Here is a 22810-nt window from a genome sequence, read left to right on the forward strand (position 1 = left end):
TGAATTCCTATGATCGCAGGTTACTATAAGTCTATAGAAAAAGTTAATTAAATTATTTTACAGTTAAGAAATAACTATTGGAAGATTTGAGTGATGTCCAGTGATTGTTCCTTTTGATGTTATTACAGTTAAATTCCCTGCTATATAGAATCATTCCCATGTATATTCATACGGTTACTGAGAAAAAAAAAATACTGAGGGCCATAGTACTTAAATTCAAGTTTTGACCTGACAATTCATTGACTTGTGGAAATTTCTTCAATTCTGTGGAAATTTCTTCAATTCTGTGTTTCATCTTTTTTTGGTGTTGTTAATGAACCACATGAGTGTTAAGTATGTGCTACATGCAGGTTCTGTGAAGATAACAAGGTTTGTGGTTGGAGCCACATTGTAAAGTATAGAGTTCAGTGCCAGAACATATGATGATTTTATTACATTAAACAAAAATAGATAAACTAAGGATGGATATATCATCATAGTTGTCTATTTGGGGCTAAGTATACTAATCTTTTCATATGATGAAATTGAACCATTAGGTAGAGTATGCACAATCTTTGTTTTTCTCTCTGACATGTTTTTTTTTTTCTAACAATTTCTTAAGATTCATTTCAGGTGGGGATCAAAACAAGTGCATTCTACAAATATATCTTGAGTACCTTTTAGTGTACTAGATTGAGTACTTGAATACTAGGTTCAGAAGGGCAGAGAGCTATAAAACCAAATCCCTACCTTCAAGACATTAGAATAAAACTAGGACCCATAACATAAATATGTGAAAAATTACATAATTGTTTGAAAATATTAACAAGGATTATAGGAATCACAGCAGGCATTTTACACATAATTAATTATTTCACCATGAAATGTTTTAAGGAAAGATTAAAAAATTCTACAACTGCCTTTGGATACAGTTATACATGGATATTAATGAGATCCTTTTACAATAACTGAATTCAGTATGATGATAAAAGATAAATTAGCCCTTCTTTAAAGCTAATTGGCATTTATAGTGGTACTCTATATTTTTAAATTTTGTATTGGAGAATATAAGAACAACATTCCATTGGTGTATTTGTTAGAGTATCCCACAAGAAATGTTTTATTATTGTATACACATATCATACATACATAAACATATATGTCTCCTTCTATGAGGTTGTCGTGTATATCCTCACAATCTCTAGGAGACAGACTGCTGTAATCCAAACTTGGATGCCCCTAGTGATGCTGAAGACATTCAGTAGTACTGAGACATTCAGTAGTAAATCTGCAGAAAATTGGAAGCACATCTAAACTTATTCAAAGCACACATTTGAGTCACTTTAGAAGGACGATAGGCTTTCCAAGGGTACATAGTTGTATAGGATAATGAAAAGTATGATGGGTCTCCTGGTTCAGGTCTCTTGGTCTAGTTCAGGACCGAGGCTATTTCCATGGCAACAAGGAAGCACTTCTAAAGAAAACATAAAGGGGAGTCAGAAAAGTGACATGCCCTGTGAGTAAAGCAGGCTGGTTCAGTCTATAGGGCATGCACCCTTGATCTCAGGGTCATGAGTTCAAACCCCATGTTGTGTATGGAGCCTACTTAAAAAACCAAAAACAAAAACAAACACAAAAAGGAAAGAAGTCTTGATGAGAGGTGGAGTGAGAGGAGATTTTAGGTGTGCTAAAATATCCTTCCTACTTGTTCTTATTTTTTTAATAGAAAATGTTACAGTGATGTATTCTTTTGGCTGCAGACATTTTTTATACTTTATAAAAAGCAGCCCTTTAAACTTAAGTCATTTATTCCTTGTGATTGTGTCCATGGGTTCTGCTCCCTGAGAAGGAATCTGCATTTTGATTTTTTTTTTTTTTAATTTGGGTGTTGAGTGTGGGGAAGGGTCCAGAAAGTGAGAAGTTGGAGTCTGCTATCTACGAGGGTTGGATTTGATAGATGGTATTTTGCCTAGTTCACAGTTTTGGTTAGGACATTCCTTATAAGGGAAAGGATGTTCTCAAGTTTTTTTTGAGGTACATGAGTTGAAAATTATTACATTGTTTATAGAAGTTGCAACACTGTGCTTCTCTTTTATTAGATCTATTATTAAATCTTTTTCTCAGGGATGAACTATGTAATAATCTTCACAGGCTACAGCAATGAATAAGAATCACATAGATCCTGTCTAAACTTCACATTCCCTTTTTTCCTTTGAAAACTCATTGTTTGAAAAGTTATATAAATGAACATTAATTTTATTCTACATCCCAGCCCTATGTAAGACCCATTTCTCATTTTTTTATTTGTTCATTAAAACCAGATTGAGTCTAAAATTTCCAGGCAATGTTCCTGACACCTTACGATATTGCTATCTAGTTTGAGTCCTGCTTAAGTAATTTTTCTTGCTTTTACAATGAATAACTTATTTGATCATACCCCATAAAAATGTACTCTGATTAATGAGAAAATTGTTCTGTTTTTAACACCTAATACTATATGAATATATATACAATGGTACCTCTGTAACACAACTTGAGTTAAATGAATGAATGACAGACATTAATTAATTATAGACAAAACCCATTAGGCAATGAATGACTCTAAATAGAACTGGGTTTCATTCCTAGCATTTGATTTAACTGTTATTAAATATAATCTTAAGGGTCTGCCTAAAGTGTTGAAAGTTTTTTACTAAAATGTGAATTCCAAAATAAGAAAGCATGATCAATCTCATAAACAGATGTACAAAGAGTAGAGATTTATAAATTACAGATAATACATGAAATTACAAAAATCAGGACCATCTTTTAATGAGTTAAAAGATGAATGAATGGAATGAATTAACATGAATGCTATTTCTGTTAGATAAATTTTCTCTCCTGCATTCTGTCTATAATATAGCGTTTAATTGGCCCATAAAAATAAGGACCAACAAAAGTACTAAAAATATATTTGTGGGGTTACTGCAGCTTGAATATTGTTTCAGAAATATTCTTGTGTGGGGTTGCCCTAGCTTAGTGATGATCAAGTTTAAATAAAACAGAAAACTAAACTGAGTAAAAAGATACAAACAAATCTAGGTAGGATCAATGGAACTTTGGGACCCTACTAGAATTATTTTTGGGCTGGAGTATTTAGAAATCTGTGAAATATCTGAACTTTAAAATATTTTATTTCAGTGAGTTATTTAAAACTAATTTGGCTTAAACAGTTATGATAATAATGCTAATTTGCCCATGTGGGATACCAAGTTCTTCTCCCTGAGCCCCTGCTAGTTCTGTGCTTAGAGTTGGGGCCAATTTAAGATGGAATTCTTCCACAAAACTGTCTTTTATTAACTTCGTCCTACAAACATGTTCTCTTATACTGAATTCCTTTTGTTGTGTGAACAAAATGTGCACTTAACCATCAACTGCTACTCTAACACATTCTGTGGGTATATTTGCCTTTCCAGTGATGATCTTTATGCAGACAAAGTTTTTCTACCACTTTCAAAAAGAATGTTTTAGAAATAGCTCTCCTTGTATCCTCTAACATTAACCATCTTTGAAACCAGGTAGAAAAATAGAGCTAGCTTAAGATTCGAAGATTTGGTTTATTAGTTAGGCATAGCTACTTTAAAGTACGTAAAGAATTGAGTTCTAGTGCTGGCTTTGTATTTGGTAGATGTGAAATATGGGCAAGTCATTTCACCTTCGCTGAGCCTTAGTTTCTTGAGCTATAAAATGGGGAGAACAGTATCTACCTCAGAGGGATAGAGTGGAGGTCCAAACAGATGGTCCAGGGCATATAGTAATATCCTTAATGAACAGTAGCAGTTTATTTTATTACTGTTTTGAATGTTGCTAATTTATTAAAAAATAAAAATCAATTTCATACAACATTTTGAAAAATATTGGTGTATTTATTAATTAAAGACTTTTCACTCTAACTTTGAGCTCCCATTTAGTGCAATGGACTCTAATTTTTGCTTATAGGTTGGTACTTTTTTTTTTTAATTTTAGAAATTATTTTGAAGTCTTTCAAATAAAAAACTTTTTGTATGCATTTAATCAAGGAATTAGTTTTTAAGCCTCTAAAATATTAACTCTGCTAATAAACTAAGAATAATAAGCAAATAAAAATATTATTATAGTACAAAGAATAAATCTTCTTAAAGGTTCTGCAAAGATGTATATTGAACATAAAAATGATAAAAGAAGCTTAAGTGCACTTATAAATATGCAGAACTGTGGATTATTGTTTTCCATACTGTTTACAATGCATTTAAGCACTCAATTGCAGGGTATTTGCTTAGGCAGTAATATAATTTCTCTCATCAAAGAGAAATTAGCTTTATTCCTTTTAAGAGTATTTCAGACTGATTTCAAATAATGATAAAATACATTTGGTGCACATCTATTATTTCAGCAGTTCTAATATTCATTAGGTTATTAAAACAAATACAAATTATGTCAAGATAAATGGCCATTCAGATATAATAATATTTTCTAATATTAATAACAATGTAGTATTTATGCACTTATAATGTGTGAGGCCTTTAATGTTTATTATCTTATTTAACTTTTCTAGTGACCTTGTGAAGCTAACAGCTATTATTATTCTAATTTTACAGACATGAAGCCTGGACAGAGTTTCACAGAGGGAACTAAGTGGGAAGGGACTTTGAACTTTAAAAAAAAAATCTTGATGTTTTGACTGCTCATAAGAGATTAAGGTTAAAGATTCAGAGACTGCTTGTCAGGCAAATAGTAAGGAAACAGGAACTCAAATCAGTTTATTGGGTACTGTAGACAGGTGCCAAGGTGGCAGTAAAAGAGAGAGGGTGTACAAATGGGAGGTAAGATTTAGACTGGACTTTAGTGGAGAGATTATGTAGAGTTTAGATAAGGGAGAAGACAAAAGGAGAAAAGAAGCAAAGGCAGTGAAGGTTAAGTGGGGCAGAATGCTTGTGAGCAGGAGTGCACATAGTTGGGACATTGAGTAGGAGGTCTTCTTGGAGGGGAGGAGAATAATAACAGATAAAGCTGGAGAGTCTTATTTTTTAATGTTTTATATTTTATTTTATTTTATATTTTATTTTATTTTATTTTATTTTATTTTATTTTATTTTATTTTATTTTATTTTATTTTATTTTATCTTATTATTGTCAAGTTAATTAACATACAGCGTAGTCTTGGCTTCAGGAGTAGAATCCCATGATTTCATCACTTACATACAACACCCAGTGCTCATGTCAACAAATGCCCTCCTCAATGCCCATCACCCATTTTCCCCACCCTCCTGCTCCCCAGCCCCATCAACCCTCAGTTTGTTCTCTGTATTTAAGAGTCTCTTATGGTTTGTCTCCCTCTCTGTATCTTATTTTTCCTTCCCTTCCCCTGTGGTCAAGCTGGAGAGTCTTAATTGTCCCATTGATGGGGAAGAGTTTACACTTTGTTCTTTAGGCAAAGGGAGACTTTGGAGAAAGCAAGTATAGGAGTAACTTGGTGAAGCAGTTTTGTAGGATAATTAATCTGAATGTGAAAGGCTGGGGTGGAGGGGAACAGGAGAAGTGAGTGTGAGAAGGAGAGATCTATGTCTATTTAGGAAATTACAACAGTAGTCCAAGGAACACTTGATTACAGTGTAAAGTACATGGTGAAAATATTAATTGGATAGATTTCCTTTCTCTAATTGTCATGCATGTAAATGTCACACATTCATGTGTAGTTGTGTGGAAGTCTGATATGGTAATCATGTGTAATTGTATGGAACTCTTCCATAGATTTAAGCATGTAAGTGCTTGGAAAGTAAGAACCAAGTTTGTTTATCTCTGTAGCATAACTTAATATTATCCACTGATGGGAGAAATGCAAGTATCAAAGCATGGTAAGCATTTTCACTAAGGAAATGAAGGCAGTTGTTCAGTCACCGTGAAGTTGCCCCAGTGGCTGATTATTGTGGGTGTCTTTTACAGGCATGCGGGGGCTGCATCATATCAGTTGGGGGTCAGATTCCAAACAACCTGGCAGTCCCTCTATACAAGAATGGTGTCAAGATCATGGGCACGAGCCCTCTGCAGATTGACAGGGCCGAGGATCGCTCTATCTTCTCAGCTGTCTTGGATGAGCTGAAGGTGGCTCAGGCACCCTGGAAAGCTGTGAACACTTTGGTAAGGAGAGAAACACATGTCTGTTTTAATGTTCGCTTTTGAAGAGTCGTAGCATGAATGTTAACTACTGCAGACATTAACTCCAGGGCAGAGAGAAGACATTGGGCTTAGTGACTTTACTTTAAGGCTGGTATATTTCCATGATTGCGGTTAAATGTTGGTTACAAATTGGTTAGGAGTATTCTCATTAAGATTCAGACAATGAAAAACATTCAAACTATTTTTGAACTGGATTTGATATATAGAATTAGAAACTAGGAATTTTATATATTTCGAATGCCCAATTTACATTTTAATGGTGTCTTTTGAGAGAAAGAATAAAAAGAGTCGTGTTACCACTTGTTCTAAAGATATCTTTCTGCAGAGCTATTGAATCTTTTAAACTATTTGTGCGTTTTGTTGTTGTCGTTTCTATCAATCAGAACGAGGCACTGGAATTTGCGAAGTCTGTGGGCTACCCCTGTTTGTTGAGACCTTCCTATGTTTTGAGGTAATATATCTTTCCCCCAAAGTAATGATTTAAAAATCAGGAGATACAGAACTGCATGCTGTATGCTAATTGCACTTGACTTTGATATGTGCAATCTGTAAATCCATCCACAATCCCCAAACCAACACGGCTGGATGGAGGACCTATGCACAGACCTTCAGTTTACTGCGTTTGTCTCGGAGTGACAGTGAGAGTCTATATCCTCCGTCTTAGAAGCCTGGCTTACGACATCTCCTTGCCAAATTGAGGGAGGATAGTTTCAATTAGCGAAGAGAACCATTAAAAAAAAAAAAACAACTAAAACTAAAAAGGAAAACCAGCCAGAACAAACCCGGGATATCTGTCTCCAATATCTGTTTCCCAGTACACAGAAATGGCAGCTGGTCTCAGACTGTCGTCAACACCTCCTGATGGTGCCTCTGGTCTGAACTTTTGAGTTTTTGAGAGCACATTTTTTAAGAGATAAATTGTAATGGTGAGGGACATGGAAAGTGAGGATCTTTTATATTAAACTTTGAAACGAAGTTCTATCATCAAAGGAGAAGTTTTGAATTATCACTTCATCTCTTCAGATGTTACCACATGTAAGCACCTACTTCACTGAACAGGGGATAATAAGAGAAACACAATTTGCTGTGCACCATTTGAAAGTGTAAATGGAATTTGAGATGGGGTCCTTTAAAACAATGAAAAATTTAAAATGAGGTGGAAAACTGTCCTTTTTATTTAAATGACATTTTGTGTAAATCACAGTCAAATAATACTTCTTCATTGAGGTATTAATGCAAATTAATTTAAACAACACGCAGACATTTAAGGGAGGGTTGCAGAAAGCAGCTTTGACTACTGTGCTGCCTTTCTGATCTCTGCAATCTGTCTCTTTGTTCCAGTTTCCTACACTGTGAATTAGCAATGTTATTGCCTTAGCCTTCCTGTCTTAGACATTGAGAGCTCTTTATGCAAAATTTCGTAATAGAGTAGAAAAGGTAAAGAAAATGCTACTTTTTAAAAAGAAGTGGAAAGTAGTGTGTTTCTTCCTTATTCTTTCCCTTCTCTTATTCCTCCTTCTTTCCTGCCTTCCCATCTCACTTTGAAAATATCAAAATTCAGTGTAAATTGATGTCAGCGTTCTTTCTCAAGCAGTTAGTGAGAAGGACACAGTTGAATACCTTTCAGTCAGTTCCTGTACGTTATATTTGCAAATGTTACTAAAAATTTTATTCTTTTGTAACCTGGTTGGTAGTAGAATGACCTGCTTTGACAGCAGACCTGTGAGTAAGATCAGCCATTGGCAATGACCTCTGAAGAAACGGAGAAAGAATAGCTAGATCCTGGGATGAATGTTGTTAACATTTAAGAATCTCCTGGAACCAGCAGAGTGAAAACACGGAATCAGAAAGGACAAACTTTGAGTTACTGCCATCTCTAGAGCTATGTGGTTCTCTTTGGACGTTATCACAGTTCTCACCCCCAACTTGGGTGACTCTTTTGTTGATCGTTCTGATGATTAAATGGAGTAAAGTCTTAATTTAGAAAAAAAGCAAGTTCTTACTCAGTCCAGACTGGAACTAGAGGTTGCCTGGAACTGTTCTGAGAAGCAATCAAGACCAGAATGCTTTATTTCCAAAGTGATGAAAGAAACTGACTTGTCCTCCTCTCATTTCCAGTGGGTCAGCCATGAACGTGGTATTCTCTGAGGATGAGATGAAAAAATTCCTGGAGGAGGCCACTAGAGTCTCACAGGTAGTGTCTGATTTCTTCCTGGTGACTTTTACTTCTGATAGTTGCTACCTTATTTCATAGGTTTTTCTTTTCACACTATGTTAGAGTGGTTTTCCCTTTTATTTCCTACCCACTAGTCTCCTATATGTGGAAATAAGAAAACTCAAATGCATTTAACTGTATTTAGATCCTTAGGGTTAGTGGAAGAAGAAGACCAGTGCATGTTTCGTCGCAACATTTATATGGTTTTAGACTCCAGGAGTGAGCCTGGATAAACATTCTTGACTGTTCATAAGTTAGATGCTAGTCAAGTTATCCCTGGGGTTCCCAGCCTCAAGGACTGCCCGATCAAGCTCATTATCTATCAGTGAAGGCTTTCTTGATTTTTAATTCTCACACTTGGCGAAACTTTGCCTTAGTCAACCCTGCAATTTTATTATTTTTTTTAATTTTTAAAATGTTTATTTATTTTGAGAGAGTAACAAGGGCAGAGAGAGAGAGGGAGAGAGACAATCCCAAGCAGGATTCCAGCATGGAACCTATCACGGGGCTCTATCCCACAAACTGTGAGATCATGACCTGAGCTGATATCAAGAGTCAGACCCTCAACCGACTGAGATACCCAGGTGCCTCAACCCTGCATTTTTAATAGTAAACCCCTTTGCTCACTTATTGATTTTTTTTTTCATTTTGGTACATTCCATTTGCCAGTTAATAAAAATGTTTATAATTTTGTAGTGATTTAACTACTTTCCTCCACTGCCCTCAGCTTTTATTTTATCCCTTGGTATTACCTTGGTGTGATCCATTTAAGATTTACCCAGTAGGGTTATTGATCTGCAGACCTTGTACTGTGAAGGATAAAAGTAATATTTGCCTTTTAAAAGCTTTCAAAAGCTTGTTGGGTTTTTAAAAAAAGAGAGAGAGAGCACAACTCATAGAGAAGAGTTTGATGTTTGGCAAGTAGAATTTGGAGGGAGCTGAAGAGTAAAGTCTGAAGCATTTCAAAGAGGAATAAAAGAACATGGTCTGTGCCTCCTCATGAAGCCAGACCTCATTTCTGTGTGGTGGTTGCCCCCCAAGGACATTGGAGCAGTAAAGAAAGTAGCTAAGGATAAAGGGTGAGAAAGACAAAGAGTGTAAAAAAAGAAAACCAAATAGATTTTGATTCAGTTTGAAAGTCGATGGCTGAGGAGGGAATCTCTCCAGTGGGCCAGTTTTCATTAATGTGCCTGGGAGCAAGACACAGTCTTCTTCTCTATTTCACTTCCTGCAAGAGTCCAGGCAAACTCCCCTTCTGAGAAACCAGTTACACCCAGCTGGTCTCATGTGAATGATAAGACAGGTGTCCTCTCTTTTCTGCCTGGAACACTGGATCTTGCAGGACCTCTATTCATATAATATTTTAAATATATATATTTTACTGCTAGCATATGGATGGAACCCACACTGGACCAAAGTTTTATAATGGAGATGTCCTGACTGAGTACATTCTGGTTCAAGGATTCCCATCAAACTCCAGCAGAATCTGGAATACTCAGTTCAGTGACTTTGGAGTAAAGATAGATCCTATCAATCATTCATCTATTTATGTACTAATTCATGTTTACCACCTGCTATATAATGGCATTGTTCTCAGTATCAGAGGCTACATTCATACAAAGAGAGATATGGTCTGCTCTCACAGAGGACTCTCTTTACTAGGGACATGAAGCTTCAAATAATTAGAATTAAATATAATAAGTATTGATATAATAAAATACAAGATGCTGAGGAAGAGTGTAAATGAGATACATCCCTAAAAAAGGGCTTTTTAAATTAATTTAAAATGGTTTATTTAGAATTAACTGGATGAAAGGTTTATATTGTGGGTGTAAATAGAAGAAAGTAGACTAAAGTAAAGGTTCAAATCTGAGAAAGAGCATGGGGTTTCTAGAAACTGTTAAAGGATTCAGTATATGGCTAGGACACCAAACATGGTAGAGGAGAAGATAGATTCGGTAGGGAGCAGATAAAGAGAACCTTGTCAGTTATACTGAGTTTGGATTTTAGTTGTAATTTCTGATTTTAGTCATACTAGAGTATGGAGAGTGAATTCTGGGGCAAGACTGAATTCACGGAAGAAGGTTAGGGGCTGTTGCTATAGTTCAGATTAGAGATGACAGTGCCTTGGATCAGAGTAATAATAATAGTAAAGATAAAGGGACATACGTACATTCTAGAAATATTGAGATGGTCATTGGAGGCAATTAGTGAATAGAAGGAAGTAGACGGTGAAAGAGTATCTGATAAAGGATGATTCCTGAGCTTCTTCCTTGGACAACTGGATGGATGGTGGTACCATTTATTAAAATAGAGAACATGGGAGAAGGAGAAATTTTAGAGAAGGAGTTATATATTTATTTTTGACCTTTTGTATAAGGTGCCTATGAGAAATCCAAGTGGAGATGCTTCAAAAGCAGTGGGTTATACAGATTTTAAATCGAGAATCAACGTCATGGCTAGTGATAGAAATGTACATATAGTTTTGGAAATAAATATATCATTTTAGTCAGTCTCAAGAATGGAAGCAGTCACCAAGGAGACAGTATAGAGGAAGAAGAATAGCTAAAGCAGAGACAAGAGGGATACCCACATTTAAGGACTGACCAGAGAAAAAAGAACATTGAAGGAGCCTGACAGAGAAGCAGGAAAAGGTAGTTTATGGAAATAAATGGAAGAAACTATTTTAAGAAGGCCAACAATGTATAGTGCTGCAGAAAAATAGAAATTTATTAAGAAATTGTCTTTCCTGGGGTGCCTGTGTGGCTCAGTCAGTTAAGCATCTGACTCTTGTTTTTTTGGTTCAGGTCATGATCTCATGGTTCATGAGTTTGAGCCCCGAGTCAGACTACACTGACAGTGAGGAGCCTGCTTGGGGTTGTCTATCTCCCTCTCTCCCTGCCCCTCCCCCACTCATGCTGTCTCTGTCTCTCTCAAATAAATAAACTTAAAAAAAAAAAACAGAAATTTTCTTCCTCAACATGGTGAGGACTATTTCATAGATTTGTTCAAATGTCCAGGATGGTGGATGCTATTATTCCCCCGCTCAGATCCCTTTACCTGTGGAAGCACCTATCCCTAACAGTAGTGATAGCTGATAACACTTACCAGCTACACTTCTCTGGGTAACTATCCTCAGTCAGATGAGAACTTCATCAACAAGGAGGCAAGATCCCTCACATCACCACCACCCTGAAAACACTAGACAGTGAGTGACCTTTGCCTCAAGATGGGACTTACTCTGTGTTGCAGTTCGTGTTCCAGAGCTCCCTAGGGGGTAAGGCCAAATTCAGTCTCCACTGAGACCATAGATGTACTAGCTTTTTCCTGCTGCCCCATCCAGCTTCCCTTTCTCTCTCTCTTTCTTTCTCTTCCTTTCTCTCTTTCTTTCTTTCTCTCTTTCCCTTTCTTTCCTTCTTTCTTTCTTTCTTTCTTTCTTTCTTTCTTTCTTTCTTTCTTTCTTTCTTTCTTTCCTTTCTTTCTTTCTTTCCAAATGTTTATTTATTTTGAGAGAGAGAGAGAGAGAGAGAGAGAGAGAGAGAGAGAGAGATGGGCAGAGAGAGAGGGAGAGAGAGAATCCTAAGCAAGGTCCATGCTATCAAAACAGAGCCTGAGGCAGGGCTCAATCTCACAAACTGCAAGATCATGACCTGAGCCAAAATCAAGAACTGGATGCTTAATCGACCAAGCCACCTAGGTGCCCCCCCCCCAATCCTGCTTTTCTAACTCCCTCCATAAATCACCTGAACAAGGATCCCTGTCTCAGGATTGGCTAGAGAAGCTAAGATAGCTGGTAAACTTTTCTTTCTTTCAATTATGCTATTATAGTCATAATACAGAAGAAATCCCATATAGTTCTTAACAGAGCTCCAGCAAGCCTGCTGAGGGAAACTTTGGGTATTTAAAGAAGAGGGAACAGAGATGGAAAGAAATCTTTTTTGTTTTCTTGGCTAATAAACAGCTACATATCTAGTCAGCTTTTGAAGAAAATGAAGTATGGAAATTGGCCTCTTTAATAGAAGAGAGAATTTTATTTATGGCATACAACATTGGTGGTTTCAAATTTTCCACAAAATTCCTTTTCATTTCAAGTGTTCTAAAGGAGACAAAGTATATGAAATGTAATACATATGCATGAGATGAACTCTATGATAGTGGCCCAAAGGAGCTTGTGTTCAGAGGAAAAGAAGATGTTTGGAGAAGGCTGAGGGGAGGAGGTAGCATCTGAGTCAGGCCTTGAAGGAAGAGTTGAGGTTTGAAAGATGAAGCTGAGGAGAGAAGGTGGGGTGCACATGGAGAAGAGAGGCATGGAGACGGGTAACAGCAGGGTCTGGTAAGCAAACAAGTGGTGCAACTTGCGGGCGCTTGGGGCAAAGAGGAGAGGAGATACATGAACCCTGGAGCTCCTCAGTCAACCTCTTCATTTCATCTGGAGAAAGCAAGCAGTTATCCAGGTGTGGAGGGCATCACTGCACTGTCATGAAAGAGCTGGGAATGGGGCATGAGAAGGGTCTAAAACAGTGGAGAAAGGAAGGACCTTTTAAGATTAATAAAGTGAAATGTTGCAAATGCCGCGTGTTAGAAATGGTTTAGAGCATGTCCGTTCCAAGTAACAGAGGCCACCTTTGATCTAACAAAACCTCAACAAAATAATGAGATTCTCCTAAGTTCTCTTGCAGTCTCCTGGAGAGAACTGATGTAGGACCTTACAGTGCTTGGAAAAGATGAGTGTAGAAGAGAGAAAGAACTTGAACCGATATATATATATTATATATATATGTTATATATATAATATTAATATAAATATATATAAATATAATATATATTATATATAATATAAATATAATATAAATATATATAAATAATATATATAAAATTATAAATAAAATAGAGAGATATTCATAACTCTGGGAACAGAGATGGGACCCCCAGTGGACCCTCTCCTTGGCCCCCTCTTTTCTCTCACTCACTTAAAAGTCTATATTTGAAATTTCAGCCCTCACGTTCAATTCATTGAGTACTCAAAACTGAAGAAAGACCATCTGCCTCACTGAAAGCAGAGAATGACCTTGTTCTTACTGAACAAACTGGCTAATGAGTTTGTGTAATGTGTTTGGCATTAAGATTTTTGCCAGTATTACCCTGGGATTTGCTTAAGGTATACAATTTTTACCTGATACTGTACACATACTGTCAGCTAAAGATTCTGCCCTTCTGTTTTCCTTGATGACAGGAACACCCAGTGGTGCTGACAAAGTTCATCGAGGGGGCCCGGGAAGTAGAAATGGACGCTGTTGGCAAAGATGGAAGAGTAAGTGTTTTATCCCTATATCCTAGATCCGTGCCTTCCCATCAGGTTTTGTTTTGTTTTGTTTTGTTTTTTTCCTTAGCGGTTTTGAAACAACACAGATTAGAGGTCATTATTTCTACAAAACATGTCTCTAATAATAGTGGACAAGCTGCTCAGTCCAAAAAAAAATTTCAGTTTCACTGACAATTTAGTTGATGTGTCATGGGAGTCATATATCCTGTGTTTTATGCTATTAGAATTCCTCTTTGATGATATTCAAAATTAATTATCATCCTGTATTCATCATTCTTTTTGATAGATTTTTCTCTCATTTTCTTTTGTCTGTGGGTTTCCTTTTATGTTTCAACGAGTATTATAAAAACATCCAATACTTTGCTTTCTGAAGTTCCTGATTGAATCCCTAGTTTTTCTCCTCTCTTGATTTCCCAGCCTCCACTTTTTTATTGCATTAATAAAGACAAAACTCAACAGAGTGGGGTGGATAAGGATAATAACATAAAATTTGTTTACCAAATCACATCTTGTATTGCTAACACAATGAATGCCTCCAACTACAGGGAAAAATGAAGATGTGAGAAATGCTTTCCTTTAGTTTGCCTGGTGCACTAATAAGGCACTTATGATTTATCTTGAAATATAGGAAGTTATGTTTTAGGGACTCCATGTCATTTTATTTGCTTTAATGAAAAATAAAAAAGTTGTTCTTCATTTTCTACTTTGTAAATACTTCAAAACACTATGAAAATGTTAAATCTTCTTTTTGGCTTTTTTGTCTTCCAGATTAACAGTTCAAAGTAGGGTTATTTGCATGTTGCATGAACATACATATATAAAACATATGCTGTGATACACACACACACACACACACACACACACACATATACATATATACACAGTAATGATGACTTCATACCACAGAATCATACAATCCTGAGTTTAAGCACCCTTGAAATCATTTATTTTATCCCCACACCCCAAGGATGAGAATTCTCTTTACAGCATCACCAGAAAGTGCCCACCTGTTTTCTGTTTAATAACTTTGGTTACACAGAACACAGAAAGTTGTCAGGTTAAAATATATATATATATATATATATATATATATATATATATATATATATATATATGGACATCTCATTTATTTCTTCTTTTGAGGTAAAGTCTGCTTCCCTAGAATGTTTTTGTTTCTGACCTCTGGCCTCCAGAATTGTAGAGCATATGGTTAATCTTTCCCCCTTTCAACATTTTAAGTATTTTAATACTCAGGTATAACATAAGAGGGATGTAATCATACCAGTGTCAAAGTGGAGAATGTAAGACTGGCCTAGAGAAATTTGTGCTTTTTCAAATATTGTGCTGGTAAAGTAATGCTGGTCTGTTGGCCTGATTTGGTTCCAATTTGCTAGGATATGCTCTTAACCTAAGCTTCTCTCAGACATCAACCATTGCTTATCAGCCTGGACTCCTTCTTTTGGAAATGATCCAGGTTATTCATATAATTTTTAAACAGTCACACTCAGAAATGGACATAGTACTTCAGCTACATTATGATTTTTTTCAGAGCTCAGTGGCAATATTGCCTCCCCATCTCTAGACACTATAAAAAAAATCTGAGTTCTCACTATGCACTAAATATCATGTCAAACACCGAATACGTGTTCGTTCTTATCCTTATACACATTCTGTGAGACAGATACCATTGTTAGCACTGTCTTATCAGAAACCAAGCCTGCAAGATAAAGTACCTTGCCCAGGTCACAGAGCTCATAAGTGACAGCAGGAAACTCAAATGTTACTCTGCTTTAAGTCATTTATAAATCTGATAAACAAATCATGTCTGTAATTTATTTGTTTTTTTACAGTTGCCAAGTTATTCTCCCCCACAGTCAGCTTTATCATTTCCCAAAGACACACATAGAATTAACATTCAGGTTATGGCGACTGAGACCATAAACTTTGGAATGTGACAAATAAGGCTTGAAAATCCTGAGTTGGCCATACAGGAGTCACATGCACTTGGATTATTTCTTCTTATATTGTCTCCTCACCTGTAAGGGAAGACAAGAATAATTGCCTCTTGCTTCCCTTCTTTATCAAATTTCAATTTTTTTTAATGTTTATTTTTAAGAAAGAGAGAGACAGAGCACAAGCAGGGGAGGGACAGAGAGAGGGAGACACAGAATTCAAAGCAGGCTCCAGGCTCTGATCTGTCAGCACAGAGCCTGATGTGGGGCTTGAAATCATGAACCCGTGAGATCATAACCTGAGGCAAAAGCAGATGCTTAACCGATTGAGCCACCCAGGTGCCCTCTCAAATCTCAATTTAAAAAATCTGTTAATCTTTAGATCTGAGGCCTTATTTCTGGTCCACCTAAGTTGTAACATACACCCAGCTATTCACCTCTCCCATCTTTTCTTTTACAGTGTCTAAAACCTAATCTGGAAGGAAAAGATAAAGATCCCTCCTGTGCCTCCCAAATGCTTGTTTCCTATTCTTAAAAGTCAACATGAGTCACTTTAGTTGTCCTCTTTTCCTATTATTTGTACCCATTCCAGTCAATGGAGGAGGGAGGTCAGCTCAGCCACTGTCAACTGCCCTGGGGGCAGTCTGTCACTGCACAGGGAGGTGGCTAAGTCTACATGTGCAGCCCTTCATATTCCTCTCATCAAGGACTGAGCGAAGGAACTAGTTAATGCTCTAGGCATCTGTTAGAATGGCGGGGTTTTGGGGGGGGAGTGAGTGGTGAGGCAGTAGCTTCACTGAAATAGGTGCCTGACAACTCTTTCTGAAATCTTCTTTTGGCCAGGTTATCTCCCATGCCATTTCTGAACATGTGGAAGATGCAGGTGTACACTCAGGAGATGCCACTCTGATGCTGCCCACACAAACCATCAGCCAAGGAGCCATTGAAAAGGTCATCATCTATAAATAAAAGTGCAAGGGGAAAGGCAAAAATTAAAAAAAAAATGTTTTTAACTAAGGAGTAATGTAGGACATGCCCCAGGTGAAGTGTAGTATAAGGGGAACTTTCTTGCTCTGAGTCTGCTGGATATTTTAGAGATAACAATTTCCTTCTTGCCCTTTAAAAAAATAAGTTTATTTATTTATTTATTGAGAGAGAGCATAAGTGGAGGAGGGGCAGAGAGAGAGAGAGAGAGAGAGAGGGAGAGAGAATCCCAAGCATGCTCTGTGCTATCAGTGCAGAGCCCAACGTGGGGCTCGAACTCATGAACCATGAGATCATGACCTGAGCCAAGATCAAGATTCAGATGTTTAACCAACTGAGCCACCCAGGCACCCCTCCTTCCTGCCCTTTTGAGCCCACTTGGTTGTATGCTAGTGTAGTGATTCTTGAACTTCAGTGATGCCATAACAGCCTGGCTAACTTGCTAAAATATAGATTGCTGGACCCTATCCCCAGTTTCTGTTAAGTACTTCTAAGCAGGGCCCCAAGATTTTCATTTTTAACAAGTCCCCAAGTGATGCTGTTTCTGTTGCTATTGGTTTGGGGATCCCATTTGGAGAACACTACTGCAGGTGATTCCAATGTTTTGAGAGACACTTAGGTGAGCAGCATGTAAAGCTATGTTTTTCAGTTAGAAGCAGGGATGCAGCAGTCATGTAGGAACCTTCTGGAACCTATGTTTTCACTTCTACCCTAATTCTCATCTCAAACCAGCACTTCTGATGTCTCTTTGAACCTTTCTTTTGGAAACATTGCTTTAAAGATCTTCCCAAGAATGATGCCTCAGTACTAAATAGGCACTGCTAGGTGTTCTCAGAGACCATCATCTTAAATAATTCACGTGGACATTCCTTAGTCTTTAGGTATGTTAGGTCAGTCTAGGCTTTTTCAGTGAACCTTTCCAATAATCCTGCCATCAAAATCTAGGCAGGCCTATCTGGCTAGGTGTATGTTGGGCAGGATTCTGAAGATCTTACCTTGTTCTAGAAGGTGAAGGTAGCAGGTTATGTTGTAACACCAGTCTCATAAGAGAACATTGTCCTCAGATTTCAAGTGTACTTCAGTTTCTCATATTGGTAAAATTGACCTCAAGAACTCAGATTTTTCCAAATCCCTCAGAGTTCGATGTACCACGGACTCTACTTCCTCTAATGACCAGTGTAGTTGCTGAATCTCTCTTGTGAAAGTAATGAATGAGGTGCTCTCGTTTCTTGCTGCCAGTGCCCCCGCATTGCATGGGTACCGTCTGGCTCTGGTTGGATAGAGGGGTTTGTATATGTGACATGCAGAACCTCCCTGCAAGGAAACATCATTTTTTTTCTGAACATAATATCTACCCTTGTAGAGTCCAGAGCAAGAGAAAAAGTACATCAAGGAAATCTCTCTGGTCTCTTTGCTTTGAGTGCTTTGTCATTTCAGGGCCTGCTCTTCTCAGCAGGTAGGTCAGGAGATTAATAGACAGTTTGGACTGCAGTTTCTGGTGCTGAAGCACCCAGACTGAAAGAATTATTTAGCCCTCAAAGTAAAACCAGAGTATATAACGGTGGCTAGATAGAGACCTTTGGCAGAAAGATAATTTTGTAAAATTATGTGTTCTCTTCCTTGCTAGCCTGTTATGAATATTTAGTGTGCATTATTATTTTGTTAACAGACGCCTACTAGTGGCTTCTCTTATTATTATCGCCATTATTATTGTTATGGTTATTAGTGGAGATGTAGCTCTCCTTAAAGAGAAATTAAAGAAACCTAACTTTAAGGTGCTGTAGCTTTTTCATTGTGTTTTCCAACTAAGGTATGCTCTTTAGCACTACTATCATTGTCCTTTTGATCTAGGTGAAGGATGCTACCCGAAAGATTGCAAAGGCCTTTGCCATCTCTGGTCCATTCAACGTCCAGTTTCTTGTCAAGGGAAACGACGTCTTGGTAAGAAATGCCAAGGTGCTTGAGAGAACACCACAGCTGTGTCAGCTTATGTCAGTCTGTGTCCCTCTGGTAATCTTCTCCATGAGCACAATCACAGAGCAACTGAGACTCCTGCTGCTATTTGTGTCTGAGTGTGGGTTGTTGCACAGCATATAATGCCTGCCTTGTTTGAAGACACAGGCCCTTGGTGGCACTGATCTGTCAGTCACAGTTACATAAAGCACTCTGATCTGCTGAGAAAGAAGATCACTGTCTGCCCTCTACAGTGTAGTATAGATGGACACAGAGACTGTCATAAAATAATCTGAATATGTAGAATGGTCAGAAATTACTTGCACTGAGGTTTTAGATCCTGTTTACCAAAAGTAGTTAAATCAACTAGACTAGTCTTTTTTTTAATGCTTTTATTCATTTTTGAAACAGAGAGAGACAGAGCATGAGCAGGGGAAGGGCAGAGAGAGAGGGAGACACAGAATCTGAAGCAGGCTCCAGGCTCTGAGCTGTCAGCCCAGAGTCCAACGCGGGGCTTGAACTCACAGACTGTGAGATCATGACCTGAGCTGAAGTTGGACGCTTAACTGACTGAGCCACACAGATGCCCCTACACTAGTCTTAATTAATTTAATGTAACCAATCAGTAACCGCTATTGGTTCAGCATCTACTACGTGAAGGCATAAGGTGGTAATAACAATGTGTAAACAACAGTCTCTGCTTTCAAAGATATTCAATGTGGTGAGGACTGGGAAGAAGAGGACTTTGCAGATAACTGTAACACAAGTTAGAGTATAACTGGTGGGAGGAATGTGCAAATCGATGGTATTGGAGTCCCAGAACAGAGAGAGCATGTCTGCTAGATTGTGTGTGTGTGTGTGTGTGTGTGTGTGTGTGTGTGTGTATATGCACATGTATGTGCCCACACATGTATCTGGGTGCCATATACCTGGTTTGAGGTGGATTTCAAAGAAGATTTTATATTTTAAACTGGATCTTAAAGAATAACTGGAGTGTTGACAAGTAGAGGAAGGTAGAGAGGACATTACACATAGAACATCTAAGAGAAAATTTGGCATATTTTAGGAGACAGTGACTAGTTAGTGAAATTATTTTTCTAGGGAAATAGTGGAAGGTGAACTTAGAAAGTAAAAATGGGGTCAGGGAAATGGTATAAGATAATGTAGAGAGGTATATATTGAAGCAAGGGAATAGAAGGCCTTCAAGGACTAGAGTTTAATTTGATGGCCAGTGGAATCCCAGTGAAGGCTTTTTTGGTAGGGATGTGGCATTATCTGAGCTCTGCATTGAAATCTATCAGCAGTGTGTGGGGATGAAATTGTGGAAAGTAGATGAAAAAAAGTCAGAATTCAAAGATAGTGACTAAAAAGAAAATGGTTAGCAAAAGTACAAGCAGTGGGAAGAGAAGTCAGAGGCTGGCAAAACAAGAGCTGGGTCCCAGTGAAAAACAACTAGAACCCAAGTGGCAGGGAGAATATTTATATTGCCATTGGCTCTCAACATCCTCTTATTTTTTTTTTTAATTTTGTCATGTCTCCAGGTGATTGAGTGTAACCTGAGAGCTTCTCGATCCTTCCCCTTTGTTTCCAAAACACTGGGGGTAGACTTCATTGATGTGGCCACCAAGGTGATGATTGAAGAGAACATTGACGAGAAACCTCTTCCAACATTGGACCATCCCATAATTCCTGCTGACTATGTTGCAATTAAGGTAACATTAAACAAAATCTATTAGTCATTTTTTTTAAGTTTCAAGGAAATTAAAGGAAAAATTTTTCATCAAAAATAATTTCAAGGGGTGCCTGGTTGGTTTAGACAGTAAGAGCATGCAACTCTTGATCTGGTGGTCATGAGTTCAAGCCCCACACTAGATGTGGAGCTTACTTAAAACATTTTTTTTAATAAAGTAAAAAAAAAGATCTTGATACTTCATGAACCTTCTAACTAAAGTGCTGGACTAGGGATTTACGATGTTTCCTTTGAATAACACGATGCAGTTGCACCACAGACAACTTTATATGAACTTTTATCCATTTCAAAAATTAAAAAAAAATCATTTAGAATTTCATAACTTGAAAACCAACTAGCTGAGTGAATTATAAATGATATTAATGTGGCCCATAGTGATGGTGTCAGTTTAGTTGGTAAACAGCAATTCTGGACATATTTTGTTAGAACAAGGCTTGAATTGTGCCCCTTTTGAGCTATGCCAAGGCTTCAGGAATGCAGGGATCTTGGAAATTGTTACTCCGTGGTGTTGGTTAAATTCTAACTACCTTGGCCACCTTGACTAGTCCTTACTTTCTTCAGCGGCACAATGTTTCCACTTGAAAAGTTGAAATAGCAGTTGCCATTCATGGTGGTGCCATGTAGGTCATGAAATTGATGGCACCTTTATGAAGATTGACCAGAAAAATTTAAGATTTGTTCACTAATTTCCAATATATATGTATATTCCTAAAAATACATTAATAACAAAGCCATTGTGCTCCTTTAGATGTATCAGTATGCTTATGCACAGAGTATTTATTTATTTTTTTTATTTTTAATTTTCTTCGAGAGAGTACATGTGCACACATGCACAAGCCAGGGAGAGGCAGAAGGAGAGGGAGAGAGAGAGAGAGAGAGAGACAAAGAGAGACAGAGAGAGAGAGAGAGAGAGAGAGAGAGAGAGAGAGAGAGAGAGAATTCCAGTCAGGCTCCATGCTCAGCACAGAGCCCATCACAGAGCTTGATTCTATGACCCTGGGATCATGACTGAGCCAAATGAAGAGTCAAATACTTAACCAACTGAGCCACTCAGGCGCCACCCCAATGCACAGAATATTTATAATTATGACCTTTACTTCATGGGGCAAGTATGAAGATTAGTGAGATATTATATAAATATATTTAAATATTTTAGAAAAAGCATACGACGGGGCACCTGGGTGGCTCAGTCGGTTAAGCGTCCAACTTCGGCTCAGGTCATGATCTCACGTCTCATGAGTTTGAGCCCCGCGTCGGGCTCTGTGCTGAAAGCTCAGAGCCTGGAGCCTGTTTCAGATTCTGTGTCTCCCTCTCTCTCTCTGACCCTCCCCCGTTCATCCTCTGTCTCTCTCTGTCTCAAAAGTAAATAAACGTTTAAAAAAAAAAAGAAAAAGCATACAATGAAATTAACTTATACTGTGTGATGTATTTTTGTGATATTTACATATTTTGGATGCCTTCAAAAGATTGCCATTCCTATATGTACTAGTGACCTCAACCATAATTGTGTTATAGCTGAGACTCCAACTTCTGACATTTACAGTGGAAGCTTTAAGTTGAAACTATAAATCAAAAAATATTTATTGATCTTACTTAACTCAATAATTTAGGATGCCTTGGGTTTTATAGTGCATTATTATATTGGGGATGGGTAGCACTTTATTCCTGGAGACTAATGACATGGCATAAATTGTTAAAGCTTTCAGTAGGAATTATACATAAGTAAAAATACATAGGACTATACATAGGTACAAATACATAGGATTTTTTTTTGTTTGAGACCAATAAGTAGAAGGCCCTGAAAAATATTTTTCCACTGGTAATTTATATATGAATTTCAATTGCATGTTTCTTTATTCATAGACAAGAAATATACATACAATCACACACATCTGTGTATGAAACAATTTCCAGCTAAAAATGGTATTGAGAGATAGGTATGCATTTTTGAAAATGCACTGTATCTTTCAGTTTATAGCTTTCCTAATTACATTTATACGAGTCTTGACTTCTTTTTAAATTTTTATTAGTGTTTATTTATTTTTGAGAGAGAGTGAGACAGAGCACAAGTGGAGGAGGGGCAGAGAGAGAGAGAGGGAGACTTAGAGTCTTGAAGCAGGCTCCAGGCTCTGAGCTGTCAGCTCAGAGCCCAACGTGGGGCTCGAACTCGCGAACCATGAGATCATGACCTGAGCCGAAGTTGGATGCTTAATCGACTCAGCCACTCAGGTGCCCCATATGAATCTTGACTTCTTAAAAAAGAATTACTTGTCTGTGCTGACAGCTCAGAGCCTGGAGCCTGCTTCGGATTCTGTATCTCCCTGTGTCTCTGCTCCTCCCCCGCTCATGCGCTCGCTCTCTCTCTCTCTCTCTCTCTCTCTCTCTCTCCTTCAAAAATAAATAAAAACACTAAGAAAAATTAAAAAAGAAAGAACTACTTATTTATAGTCACTCTTAAC

General features: G+C 37.5%; 1 protein-coding gene across 1 annotated transcript in view; it reads left to right on the forward strand.

Moving 5' to 3' along the window:
• The window catches only part of CPS1 (carbamoyl-phosphate synthase 1), a 127945-nt gene that overhangs the window by 89331 nt on the left and 15804 nt on the right, over positions 1-22810 (forward strand). Inside the window, exons 26-32 of the mRNA XM_019838609.3 lie at positions 5941-6135; positions 6558-6625; positions 8293-8368; positions 13623-13700; positions 16508-16615; positions 18500-18589; positions 20143-20313. Of these exons, the coding sequence (XP_019694168.1) occupies positions 5941-6135; positions 6558-6625; positions 8293-8368; positions 13623-13700; positions 16508-16615; positions 18500-18589; positions 20143-20313 (786 nt within the window). The remainder of the gene's footprint in view (positions 1-5940; positions 6136-6557; positions 6626-8292; positions 8369-13622; positions 13701-16507; positions 16616-18499; positions 18590-20142; positions 20314-22810) is intronic.

This window comes from Felis catus, chromosome C1, assembly GCF_018350175.1.
Source record: "Felis catus isolate Fca126 chromosome C1, F.catus_Fca126_mat1.0, whole genome shotgun sequence".
NCBI classification, from domain to species: Eukaryota; Metazoa; Chordata; class Mammalia; order Carnivora; family Felidae; genus Felis; species Felis catus.